Source organism: Cardiocondyla obscurior, linkage group LG15 (genome assembly GCF_019399895.1).
Source record: "Cardiocondyla obscurior isolate alpha-2009 linkage group LG15, Cobs3.1, whole genome shotgun sequence".
Lineage (NCBI taxonomy): Eukaryota > Metazoa > Arthropoda > Insecta > Hymenoptera > Formicidae > Cardiocondyla > Cardiocondyla obscurior.
Window position 1 is genome coordinate 3,854,703 of NC_091878.1, and position 12,666 is coordinate 3,867,368.

Below are 12,666 nucleotides of genomic sequence, written 5' to 3' on the forward strand. Positions count from 1 at the left end.
TTTCTTTTCACGAAATTGACTCGATAATTGGAGATTGTTCGCACAACATCTGGAAGTTGCGCGTTTTTTCGAACGCAATCACAAAAGAGAAGAACCAACTTCTGGTTTAATAAACTTTGATTCATTAAAAATGAAATTAATTTTCATCTTTAGTTCGATAGGTGCTTAAGACAATTTGAATTTATTCTAAGATTTTTTTGGTTTCAAACATTTTTTTTCTACTTTTTTGCCTTCTTTATATGTGTGTTAGTAAGTTTTTTAGTTGGGGAGCATTTAGGAAAGATTGTGAAATACTATATAATCTATTTATAAATTATCGTAAAATATTCCAAGCGATTCTAATTTCAACTTTATTGAATTCAGAATAAAAATAGCCGTCGTAAATATAAATATTTAAATACATCTTCAACGATGCCATCTGTACAAAACAGCCGCAAGTTCGACGACACTAATGTTTTACCAGCAACTATTTTATTAATTCTTTACCAGTTATACAGATTCTTTTTTTTTTTTTTTTTTGAAAAATAAGAAATACAAGGGATGAAACTTCGGGAGCTAGCCCATGTAGTTTCTTATACATATTCTTACATTAGAACCTTTCGACGGTTCCGTTTATTGGGCCGATTTATCACCTTCTCGCGGCGGAATCCTTCTATTGGACTCTAGCAATCCTGTTTTACCTTCGTGCATGCAAAAATGCACGTGTCGCGTAACAATGTACATAGACAAATTATAGTACAAATTAATTGTTGAACTTACTCGTGCTGTCCTAGATAACAAAATTATGTAATATATATAAATGTAATCATGGCCTCGTTACACGTTAATCGCACAATTGGTGATACCACGGCACATTTTTTTTCGTTAATCGAGAGACTGCTTTCGTTAACCAGTACGAAGCTCAGCGACAAAAAGCAGATCAACGTATATCTAAACGATCTCAACGAATTGGATTACAGATGCCTCGATATTGCAAACAACGATGTAAGAGACGTCTTATTTTTAATACCACAGAACTACTAACTGCATATCAAATTATTTTATTGTTGGCCTGCTAACGTTTTAATATATTTTTAGGCAGTATTATTGTTGGTGAATCAACTTTGCGCGACAGTTCTACCTACAGAAACATCTCTGGTTCGAAACGTTTGTAAATTCTTGTATAATTTGACTCAAAGCAACATCAAGCTGCTTGGCCGAACATTTGCAACTTGCAAACGTTGGATTTTAGAGGCATTGGAATTTTCTGATTCACTGGCACAAGTCAATGTGTTAATTGTCATAAAAAGTTTTTTACATTTTGGATACTTTGACGACATTAATCACGTTAGTATATATCTCTCTAAATTAGTTATTAAATGGAATTGTTATATCATTAAAACTACTTTATATTTCAGCATGTACGTATGCTACTCAGAGATAAGGGCTTATTAATGAAGTACTTAAATCCACTATGTAATCCATGGTCTGAAATCAATTTCCATGCACTTGGATGCCTAGAAGAAATTGTGGTGAACAAAAGTAGTTATTGTTTATCAGATGAATTTACATGTTTGATAAAAGATATAGTTTTCAAGATTTTGTCACTCCTACCATACCACAATAATGATAAACTTTATTATAGTAAAGTAGGTATTATAATTTTTATACAATTTCTAAATATATTTTGTTACACTTATATATATTTCATTGAGTTATGTATTTACAGATTATAAATTTATGCCTGCACATTTTGCACTGTATGATTTTCGAAAAAATGATTCCTAGTTCTCCTGACTTTGTTGGTGAGACATTGGGAGTTGTGCAAGCATTTCTGTTTTATGGCATCAAAGGCTACTTGGTCACGAGGCCGCAATTACTTCGTCCAGCCGCAATGAATCTCCCAGAACGTGTTCACGTAGTTCCTAAGTGCAAGAATTTTAAAAATCACAAAGCGAGATCTAAAAAGACACTGATTAAGAAAGCTACGTCTGACGCGGGAGCTAATGTTCCACCAGAACACACAGGCATTTCCAAATACTCTAGCGATTCAGATACTTCAGATACAGAAATTAATAATTCGATTCATGCTGATTCTAAAGTAAGACTAGGTGCTGTACGTTTACTGCAGACTCTCATAGAAATTACGCAGAGTAGAGAGATTTTTGGATACTGGCCGCAAATCGTAGCCACGGGCTCACGAAACGATGCACGAGTACTAACAAGGAGTATACTAGTCGAACCCGTATCTAAAGTACGACAAAACGTATTGAGTATATTAACTGAACTACTGATAGATGCTAAACCGTTTTTGATACACGCTGAAGACACCAATCATACTTCTTTCATCACATTTTTTGGCACAGTCTGTTTGATGGTCAAAGAATTGCATTTTACATTGTCATTAATTTTGCTCGCTGAAAAAAATATAGCTGTATTAACGCACGCGTTAAAGTGCACGGCAGCTCTTGTGCAGGGTACACCGTACGAACGACTAAAACCGGGTTTGGCTACTAAATTAGTTAGGAATTGTAAGCCGCATATATTTCACAAAGGTATATCTTTATTATATCATACAATTTTTAATTTCTTATTGTCTTTAAAATATATTTTTTTTTTTTTTTTAGATCCGACTGTACGAGTTGCGGCCTTGTCCATCTTCGAAGCCTTTGCCTCAAATGAGTTTATTACTCAAGAAATATTGAACATATTAGCTAAGCAGACTATAGGTGAAATAGATTCGGGAAAATCACAGTCAGATACTGCTTCTATAAGCGATATCGGAACGGAAGAAGAGGAAATAGATATCGAAGACATCGAAAATTCAACAAATAGTCGTAACGAAATAACATCGATATCCAAAGATGAAAGTGTTTGTCTGTTAGTTCGTATTTGCTTAGAAAATATATCCAATAAGGTACTATATGATTTACAGTTAAAGCTTTTTGTAATTAACAGTCAAATTGGAGAATTTAATTTTATGTTTATTCTATTTTAGTCGGTTAATACACCTGTACGACTTCAGTCTTTAAAACTCGTGGGGAGGCTAGCATTTAATACGGGAAGCCTCGTGTATCCTCATTTAGAAAAAGTGACCACAACTTTGATTTCAATTATGGGAGAGTCAGAAAGTCAAGTGGTGCTGCATGCATGTCGAGTTTTAGAAATTATATCCGGCTGTCTCGCAAATACTGAGACTTATCACAATAACGGCATATTATTTTGGAATATTATATTTGAATCTATGATATCACTTGCTCAAACATCGCAAGCCATATTACGAGAAGCTGCTTGTGACTGTCTTGGCAGCATTAGTGGAAATGTATTCACGCAATTATCGGTAAAATTAAAAAAAAATAATTCAATTTTTTACTTTTTTTAAACAATTACATTTTAATTATTTATTTAAAAATAGGATATTTATAGGAATAAAATTTTTTATGTACTTTTTAATATTTTTCTCATGTTTTCTTTTACAGAGGCAAAAAATTATATTAATAATTACCATATTATTTGGAGCAGTTCGTGATGAGGAAAGTGCTGTAAGGGCAGCAGGCTTACGTGCGTTAGGAATGTTAGTAACTTTATCGGCTTTGGAACATGATACCGGCTTTCTCATGGATTTGGCTGATACAGTTTGTTCAGCTTTTGAGGATAAAAATCTTGGTGTTCGTGTGAAAAGCGCTTGGGCATTAGCAAATTTGTGTGACTGTCTTTCCAGGCAAAAGTTTGTATTTTTTAACTTTTCTCCCCTTTTTTGACTTGGTTTTTATAGCATTAATTTTATCTATATATATTTTTTTTTTAGACAGCACGAAGATGTAGAACCACTTCTTTTGGAAGATTTATTACCTAAATTGTATCATGTGAGCGTTATAGCTGCGAAAGATAATGATAAAGTGAAGTGTAATGCTGTAAGAGCAATTGGAACGATTTTATATTTATGTCCACGGAAATGCATACTTTCCGATACGACATTAGGCCTGGATGCACTTATTAAATGTGCCATTTTAGGAAACGATATGAAAGTAAGAAAATCTTAACAAGTATAAATAATTCTTATAATTATAAGTAATATTAATATATATATACAATAATTATTGTACTGCAATAAACAAATCTTTTGGTTTATTATAATAAAAATCTTTTATTTATTACATTAGGTACGGTGGAATGCCTGCCGAGCCTTAGGATTAGTTTTGAGTCACGATCCAGATGCCATATTGCCGCCTTCTTGGAAAGTACGTATTTAAAAAAAAAAGTTATTAATAAATTTATTCATATTTTATTTAAATGTATAAAGGCAGATGTTTTTTCTTTAGGAGCAGGTATTTCCAGAACTTTGTACTTTAATATGTAACAGTCCCAATTTTAAAGTACGCACAAACGCCGCATGGGCACTTTCTTCATGTAACTATTATGGCAAGTATATAATAACGTTATGGAAAAGTATCGTATTAGCATTTGAAAATGCCCAACATGTCCCAAGTTACGTTGAATATCCGCATCGAGATGCACTAATTCAGCAAGTAAGAGTGCTTTTTAAAATTATTCTTGTCATTAACATAAATTATACATTTATATTTTTTTATTATTATTATTTAACAAGTGAAATATATTTTCCAGTTGTGCCTTACTCTTGGTCGAGTCGCTGCGTGTACTGAGAAATCCGATTTGCAAAGTCTCTGGATTGAAATTGGCGATCATGTAGACGAAATTTCCAATTTTATGAAGCAGTTTCAAGTATAGCATAAAATATAGCAACTAAATTAATATTGCATAAATTAATGTTTTATTTTTTATTTCTACACATTGAACTTTTGTTATAGGAGACTGTTTTGCCTGAAAAATTAGGAGATTTAATTAAAGCAAAAGCCCAGCTGGAACAACATGCCAGAAACGCAAGTTCTATTGAAGAACGACAGATCGCTCAATCTTTAGCAAATATATTTGAGAGAACTAATCGCTATGACAATCTAGACGATATTACACCTACGATATAGATTTATAGGCGACCAAATTTTAACGGACAAATGCGAATACGCGTCCGTACAGCGTCCGTGTAGTGTTCCGAATTTCCTCGAACAGATACAAAATGAATATGTATGAACGTGCCCTTATACCACTAAAATTATTAAGAATAAAATAATACGATGTATTTTCCATGTTTTAATCGCAAATAATATTACAAATTATATTTATGTATGTATATATATGTACGCTGGAAGGTAGATATGGCATTGGCTGCGCCGTAAGTAGCTAGCGAACGTAACTTTAAAGTCGTGTGCGTCGAGTTTCACATGTGCCGCATATATGTACCGCGCCGGCCGGTTGCCGATGACTGATTTCCCCCCGTTCTTTCATTCCCTGTCTCTGCCGTCTAGAGTTACGTACGATAGCCGCAGAAAACGCCGTATCTACTCTTCGGTGTATAATACATGTATACATATACTATGTATGTGCTATACAATCTCACTCTTAACAAAAAAAAAACAAGAATTAATATTTTATATTACGTGATATTAATGCACATATCACGTGCCATTTGCACTTGATACTTCCGACGGTGTCGTTAATATATCGTTTTGATTTTCTTTTGCAGATAACGATTCCTTTTCTGTTGCTTTTACTTCTTCACTTTCATCTGCAGATATATTTTTAGAACATGCATGATTTGTTTCTGTCATTTCACTACCTTCTGTAGTGTTAGCTTTTTCGTCCTCATCTGAACTGGTTTCGTTTTGGTTCTCATTTACACTGTTGTTACTCTCTTTTTTACCTCTCATGCGTTTTTTCAGCTTACGTCCTTGCTTCTTTTTTAATCTTTTAGCGCGTTTTTTTGCTGTTGCTTCTTCTGTCAGTCTTTTATTTTCTTCCATTTTTTTATGATATTCCTCATCTAAGAGTTCCTACAAGAAAAATATAATTTTTCGAAAAAAGTTCATAAACAATCTTGTATAAATCTTTTACAGTAATTACCTTATGTGCTTTTTCTTGAATAAATTTTTGTCGCGCATATTCTTTACGTCGTAAATGTCTGTACACATGAAACTCTCCACTACCTGCTCCAGCACTACTACCCATTACATTGCGAACAAATTCTGGAACTGAAGGCGTATTTTTAGCCTTTGGTCGTTCCGGCAATATAATGGGCTTGTCCTACGGAATTAAAAAGTACAGATTACAACAAATAAAATAACAATTTCATGCTTACTGCTTTACAAGCTTTGTGCTACTTTCCAGTCACACCAAAACTCAGATAACTTTCACCCACAGTGTTATTCTTTGTTGCTTAATAAAGTTGTTGAAAAAAGACAGAATGGTATTACAAATAAGTTATCTGAATTTTGATGCAAACAGACAGTAACTAATCGACGAGGCGGCTTCGGCTACTTGGATTTCTAACACCAACACTCACCACGTTCTTCATAAGTTTCATTAATTTTAATCTTTGCAGGTCCACGGCCGTTTTTGGCACTACAGGCTTCTCCTCGTCCTTCTCCTTATCGTCCGACATTTTCTCGATTTTTTAACGTGAAAAATTAAATTAATTTAATCAGACAAATCTCTCGTGAGTTTCGCGTTTCTATTCTCATGGGTGTTTATGAATTTGCAGAAATTGCAGGTTATTGTCTCGGTAGACCTCGTTGATGCACTCAACGAGCACTTACATCTGATTGGAACATTCTTTAAGATCTGAAAATATTTATCAATCAGATGCAAGAGCAGTTGTTTGCTGAACGCACCCAATGAGTTCCGAGGAATTCGTTTTTATCCAATCAAATTTATTGGTTATCTTGATTCGGATTTTCACTGATCTGCGTACTGAAGATGGTCGCAAGGTCATCCAAGCGTTCATCGTTTGTGAGAGAACAGCTGAGCATTTTGTCGGCGAAGGCAGGGATCAAAGATACTGATATAATTGTTATGAATTACGTGTGTGTTGCACGTGTGATTCCTGTCAACGACGAGCCTGCTATTCACTAATTAACCACGAAAATTTTGAGTTACAGAAACACATACTTGCAGGTATACCTATATGCATTTTCATCGCTAGTTATAATACAACATTTTTTTTAATGAATATACAGCATAAGTAGCCGGTTTTTTAAATGAATAATTCAAGAGTTATTATGAATAAAGGTTAATCTATACACTTGTTCTTACAGAGCATTGAAAGAAGAAATCAAGTTGTAGAATTTAAAAGCACTAATCATTTTTTTAAATTTTAGGTGATACATAAGAATATCTACATGGCCCATTCTACTTCAGTGGACTTAACGATGGATGAGTCAGTCATAGAAGTTACCTCTCCTGTACCTATTCCAATAGATTTTATTGACTTGACTAAAGATTCACCAATTGAGTCACTCAGGTTATCACGCAAGAGAAGAGTTGAAGATCCATCTTCTAGCCATAGTGTGGTTGATAGACCAGACCAGAATTGCAGAAGAGCTTTGTCTCCAATACTTTTAGGAAACACTTCAAATACTAAAAGGTTTGTGCATGTCTTGTGCATTTTTTATATCTATTCAACATTTATTTAATATTATTAATAAAAAATAAATTATTTTATAATAGTTTCAACTATGTTAAAATCATGTTCTTAGTAGATGTTATCTTATATTTAGAAAATATGGAAAGAAAAAAAAAGAAACCAGCAACTCACAAAATGAAGTTTCAACCCTTGACATTAGCAACCAAGAAGAGAATAAGACATACAGTATTGAGACAGATAATGGAGAATTAAGAGTACTTAGTTGTCCGGTATGTTTAAAACTGTTAAGTACACATTTGAAGCCTATTTCGACTTTTTGTGGACATATTTTTTGTACGGAGTGTTTAAGTAATGCTATTAAAAAGTATCGCAAATGTCCAATTTGTAACACATCTGTAACATTAAAGTCATGCCATCGTATATATCTTTAACTGCTATTGGCAACTATTAAAAATGATTCCATTACTTTCTACGTTTAAGCGCATTTAACATTTGATATATTAAAATTATTGTTTAAACTTTATTCGTACAATAAAAATTATTATAAGTTTATTTCTGACTATACAGATTTGAATTTATGATATTTATATAAGTAAATGGATTAGATACAGAGTTTGATCATTTATATATATATTTTTTTAGTTTTAAATGTAAAAACTTGTAATAGCTAACTCTCAAATAAAGCACTCGACCACGAAATCATTTTCGAAAGTTAAAATCACTTTTTATAAAAAAAAAAACATTAAGTAGATATGTTATTTTTTAATGTTTAATTTATTGATTGAAAGAAAATGCTTCAAAATTAATACATTAAGTTTCTAGGTATCTGCGAAAAGGAATTAAGTAGCTAAAATGTGCCATTTGTGGGTTAAATGAGTCTTTTAACTGTAAAAAAAAAAACTTATTTGATATGCTTAAATATTCAAATGAAAAGTTCTGAAATAATGTGTTCACAAATATAAGCTGTGGAAACTACGTAAAGTTTACAACGTACGTACATACGTGATACATTGCTAATAAAATTTTCATGGAGCAAAAAAACCGAAAAACGTTAATGTTTTATGTAACGTAACGGTTTTGTTAAACAAAGTATTATGTAAGAATAAAGTGTAGTATTTATAGTATATAAGGTAAAATAAGTACTGTACGAGAATGTAAAGCATATTATGTATTTTGCGAGAAAAATTACAGTACTGTCAATTATCTCTCACGGCTGGATCGATTGCCCGCGCTATAAATAGCGAACCAAGTTGAAATTTCGTAAATAGCCCCTTGATTCAAGCTATAATCCGCGAAACCCCACAAGGAGAGAGGAAGCATTATCACAATTGAACAGCTAATAATCAAAAGCTCCCACGTGATATCGGCGATAACTTATTGCGGCAGTCGTGTATTTAATCTCCGCGACGTGGACGGCGACCGGGATTTAAAATAGCGCGCTATTATTGGCGAGACGTTACCGGCGGCTTGCATTGGTTTGATCGCGTCCAAGGCCGTGCCTACGTCACGCGTGTCGCCATCCAGCGGACCAGATAGGGGTGATCGAGCGCGCGGACACGGGCCGTGCGTATTTAGGTACGGGAGGGAAGGGTGCCGCGAAAAATTGCGAGATGTGGAGAGCGTGCGGCTCAGTCGTTTCGCGATCCCACGCGTTGAGCATCGGCAGCGCGTTTCCGCGTCAGGGAACTCGCGGCTAGACGTCCGAGCGGACGGACGGACGGGACGCACAACACAACACGCGCGCGCGCGCGCGGGCGCACGCGGAATCGAGGGAGAGATTACGAGAGAGAGAAAGAGAGAGCAGTCCTCTTCTCCCCGTGTCGTGTCATTGACTCAGGGGCGAAGTGTCAAAATCTGCCTGTGCCCGTCTGCTGCCGTCTCCTCCTGGCTTCCCGCCCATCCCCCGCGACGCCGAAGTAATATTAAAACTGCCGCCGCGGGTGCAATCTCGCTGCCCGCCGGGTATTCTCGTCACTTCGCTTGCGGAAGACGCGACCGAGGACAAACACGGCCGACACGGAGTACGTATGTATCAGTGACATATCGGTGTACGCTTTGTTTTCCTTTTCCTCGCCTGCCTCTTCTTCCCGCAGCGTCCACACGGGGAATCCGCGGCCCCTGACGACGAAGAGCGTCTTTCTCTTTTGCTTTTTTCGCACGAAACGAAATGCGCGATTTACGACGCAACGCTAGCCCTCCGCTGGATCTTGCTTGCTTTTCCAATAACGCCCCGCGAGGCTGCCAATTTTCCCGAGAGAAAACCCAGCATTTAACCTTTTACGGGAACGCCATTAGATGTATCGCGCTGACACGGCCGCGATTATGCTCGAGTTTGTCTTTAATTCGTTAGAAGACTCGCCCGAGTAGACCGCTTTCATCTGAAGTATTTATTCTGTCGCTAAATAGCTTGCAACAGCATGCTGGCAGACATACTGGGGAAATGCATACACAAACACACAGGCGCGCGCGTGTGCGTGTAAAAGTTGTTCCTGCAAGTAGATTATTACATAATTATGTAAAGAAGTTGCATTTGGTTTCTTCGGGTATATCGCGTGCATGTGCATGTACATATACATATACATATATATACGTGTGCGTGTGCATAACGTACATGTGCATACATATATATATATGTGTATATATATAATACTTTTGTATAGCATATGTGAAATAACATCATATACGCTATTTATAGATCTGTTTATAACGTTATAACACTTGTACGTTTGATTCCAGGCTGTGCGTTTTAATGCTGAAAGTTGGATGATGCGCGAAATGTGCGCGGCGAGCTTTTAATCGGAAAGAGACTTGAGATTGACAAGACGCTACCAAAACTCAACGTATTAATCATGTATCCGAGATATATTTAATCAAGTCTAATTGTTATCACACATTTGACGAGGGTGGAGAGTAATGCCGGTTCATCAGATTAATGTTAATCCGCCTGATTGGCAACCACCGCTGTCGATTGCTCCGTCTAACAACACGAGTCCCACTGGTGGAGAAACTCTGTCAGAATGGATACCACAGGTGACTGTTTCTAAGCTGGGAATTAATTAGCATGCAATATTTAATTAAATTTTTTTTAAGTTTTTATTAACGAAACACTTTTCATTGTATCTATTTACTTTTCACAAATTACGGAATTTTTTTTTGTGAAATTTTCTTTTATAAAAATGTTAGTTTTTTTTAATTTATTAAATTAAATTTTTTTAAATTACTGTCATAGCCGTAAAATAATATTTTTGAGGTAGTTTTAAGTAAACTTTGATAAAATTTTGGAGACTTTTATTCTTCAAAAAAATAAACCGAGGAGTCTGTAATTTGTAGAAGTTAATGGGAATGCATGTATGCTGTGTTCAAAAAATAAAGATTGACGAATAAATTTTTTGGTTTTTATTGATGCAACATTGCTAAAGCATAATATAAACATAATATAAATCGCAGCATTAAAAAAAAAACAAATTATTTTTAGACATTATAATTTTATGTCAATGTGATAATTATTAATGCTTCATGATAACATTATCTGAAAAGTACTTGTAAACATATTATATAGAAAGATAAGGGAGTTCTTTGATAATGACCTCTTCTCGCCGTGACTCACAGAAGTATACTTATTTCAGAATTTTGCTTTCGGCACAGTAGTTACTATTATACCAGATGATTGTCACTCGTCCGTAAGCACATTATCTTCTACCAACCATGATATTTGCAGGTAAATGGACTGTAGTAACATCATGTATGTATCATCATCATGTATATTACTTTCATATCATTAATAATTGTCTTTATCATTTTTATTTCATTATGAATAAGCTTACACGTTTTGTAAATAGGATCTGTCATTGCGAGGGTGAAGAAGGCGCTCCTCTGTTAGCGCCTTGCTATTGCAGTGGTAGCCTGCGCTACGTGCATCAAGCTTGTCTTCAACAATGGATAAAAGCCTCCGATACGCGCGCTTGCGAATTGTGCAAGTTCACATTTATCATGCATGCCAAGACAAAACCATTCTGTGAGGTAGGCAAACTCGTTCAATTTGTAGGAAAATACCTTTCAACACATTTCAATTATAAATGAGATGTAACATCTTTGCAGTGGGAAAAGCTTGAGATGTCCGCGTTGGAGGTGCGAAAATTATGGTGCGCCGTTGCTTTTCACGCCGTGGCCGCGCTCTGCGTGGCATGGTCTTTATACGTGCTCGTTGAACGATCCGTCGAGGAGGCCCGTCGCGGATTCGTCGACTGGTCTTTCTGGACCAAGTTAATAGTCGTCGTAATCGGTTCTACCGGCGGATTAGTTTTTATGTATATTCAATGCAAAGCGTATGTTACATTATGCAGAAAGTGGCGAGCATTTAATAGGTAGGTACTTGGAAGGCTTCACCTTTGCGTATTTAGGGGGCCTCGAATCGATCACGTTTGTCTGTTCTAGGGTGATATTTATTCAAAATGCTCCTGAGAAAGTGGTGCTTCCTTCCTCACCCACGGATTCTTTAAGAGAAGTCACCCTACCCCTAAAGGACCCAACTGCCTCGATGGCCGAGCTCAACCGCACCTTATTACCCCGTACCATAGACCCTCCATGTGCCTCGCAGATGGCGAAGCCCGACTCTGTCCCGCCACCGCAGAGGCACGATGCTCAACTGAAACTTTACGTATTTGACAAACTGTCTTCTTCGGAGGACAATCTATAATACATCAAAGGTGGAAATGATTATTGAAAGAAAAGGTGGCCAGCCGAAAGTTTTCTCCCGATACGGGATAAACGGCGCGTCCTCGAATGATTTTTAGACTATACACGATTTCGCAGCTCGGAGCGGAATTTATCCCTGCCGAAGTCGTCAAAATATCCGCCCTCATGCAGCACCTTTTTTTTCCTCCGAAACTTAGTACTTCGATGCTTACAGTGTTGACAAGTGAGATAGAGACGGAAGTGTGCAGCCTCGAAAAATGCTGACGCTTTCTTATGTACATAATTATTGTATCTGTGATGTTATTAAATAAACTTTACCATATTTAAACGAGCCCTTGCAGCATCTTGCAGTAATTCGCATTTAGTCTGTTTCTTATCAAGCAACGACATTGCAAGCATCCCGTTCTTAGAGATTATCAATAATTATTTATAATGTATAAAAAATGTATTATTTTTTTTATGTTTTAGTTATATTTTAATCGTTTTATTTTTTA

General features: G+C 35.9%; 4 protein-coding genes across 8 annotated transcripts; 3 read left to right on the forward strand and 1 right to left on the reverse strand.

The window, feature by feature from the left end:
• The first annotated feature begins 345 nt into the window (after positions 1-345).
• On the forward strand, positions 346-5,137 carry LOC139108693 (HEAT repeat-containing protein 6). Of its 2 annotated transcripts, XM_070667187.1 has the most exons (12): positions 417-984; positions 1,078-1,326; positions 1,398-1,628; positions 1,709-2,534; positions 2,607-2,896; positions 2,978-3,319; positions 3,459-3,706; positions 3,788-4,007; positions 4,143-4,220; positions 4,302-4,508; positions 4,606-4,722; positions 4,809-5,137. In XM_070667187.1, the coding sequence occupies exons 1-12, from the start codon at positions 808-810 to the stop codon at positions 4,980-4,982; spliced, it is 3,159 nt and encodes a 1,052-aa protein (XP_070523288.1). In that variant the 5' UTR covers positions 417-807; the 3' UTR covers positions 4,983-5,137. The 2 variants fall into 2 exon arrangements, with proteins under 2 accessions (XP_070523289.1, XP_070523288.1); XM_070667188.1 differs by lacking the exon at positions 4,809-5,137 and having other exon boundaries at positions 346-984; positions 4,589-4,702.
• On the reverse strand, positions 5,134-6,621 carry LOC139108718 (PRKR-interacting protein 1 homolog). Its single transcript, XM_070667233.1, has 3 exons — positions 6,398-6,621; positions 5,959-6,138; positions 5,134-5,888 (listed from the first exon to the last, which is right to left on the reverse strand). The coding sequence occupies exons 1-3, from the start codon at positions 6,494-6,496 to the stop codon at positions 5,514-5,516; spliced, it is 654 nt and encodes a 217-aa protein (XP_070523334.1). The 5' UTR covers positions 6,497-6,621; the 3' UTR covers positions 5,134-5,513.
• A 175-nt stretch (positions 6,622-6,796) lies between these two features.
• On the forward strand, positions 6,797-8,176 carry LOC139108720 (uncharacterized). Its single transcript, XM_070667236.1, has 3 exons — positions 6,797-7,008; positions 7,212-7,477; positions 7,611-8,176. The coding sequence occupies exons 2-3, from the start codon at positions 7,233-7,235 to the stop codon at positions 7,906-7,908; spliced, it is 543 nt and encodes a 180-aa protein (XP_070523337.1). The 5' UTR covers positions 6,797-7,008; positions 7,212-7,232; the 3' UTR covers positions 7,909-8,176.
• Positions 8,177-9,065: 889 nt separating this feature from the next.
• Positions 9,066-12,503, forward strand: LOC139108711 (E3 ubiquitin-protein ligase MARCHF8). 4 transcript variants are annotated; one of them, XM_070667222.1, is made up of 6 exons: positions 9,066-9,502; positions 10,214-10,507; positions 11,104-11,195; positions 11,317-11,497; positions 11,576-11,841; positions 11,912-12,503. In XM_070667222.1, exons 2-6 carry the CDS (start codon positions 10,391-10,393, stop codon positions 12,171-12,173), a joined length of 918 nt encoding a protein of 305 aa, XP_070523323.1. In that variant the 5' UTR covers positions 9,066-9,502; positions 10,214-10,390; the 3' UTR covers positions 12,174-12,503. The 4 variants fall into 4 exon arrangements, with proteins under 4 accessions (XP_070523323.1, XP_070523325.1, XP_070523324.1 ...); XM_070667224.1 differs by having other exon boundaries at positions 11,123-11,195; XM_070667223.1 differs by having other exon boundaries at positions 9,066-9,498.
• Positions 12,504-12,666: the final 163 nt, after the last annotated feature.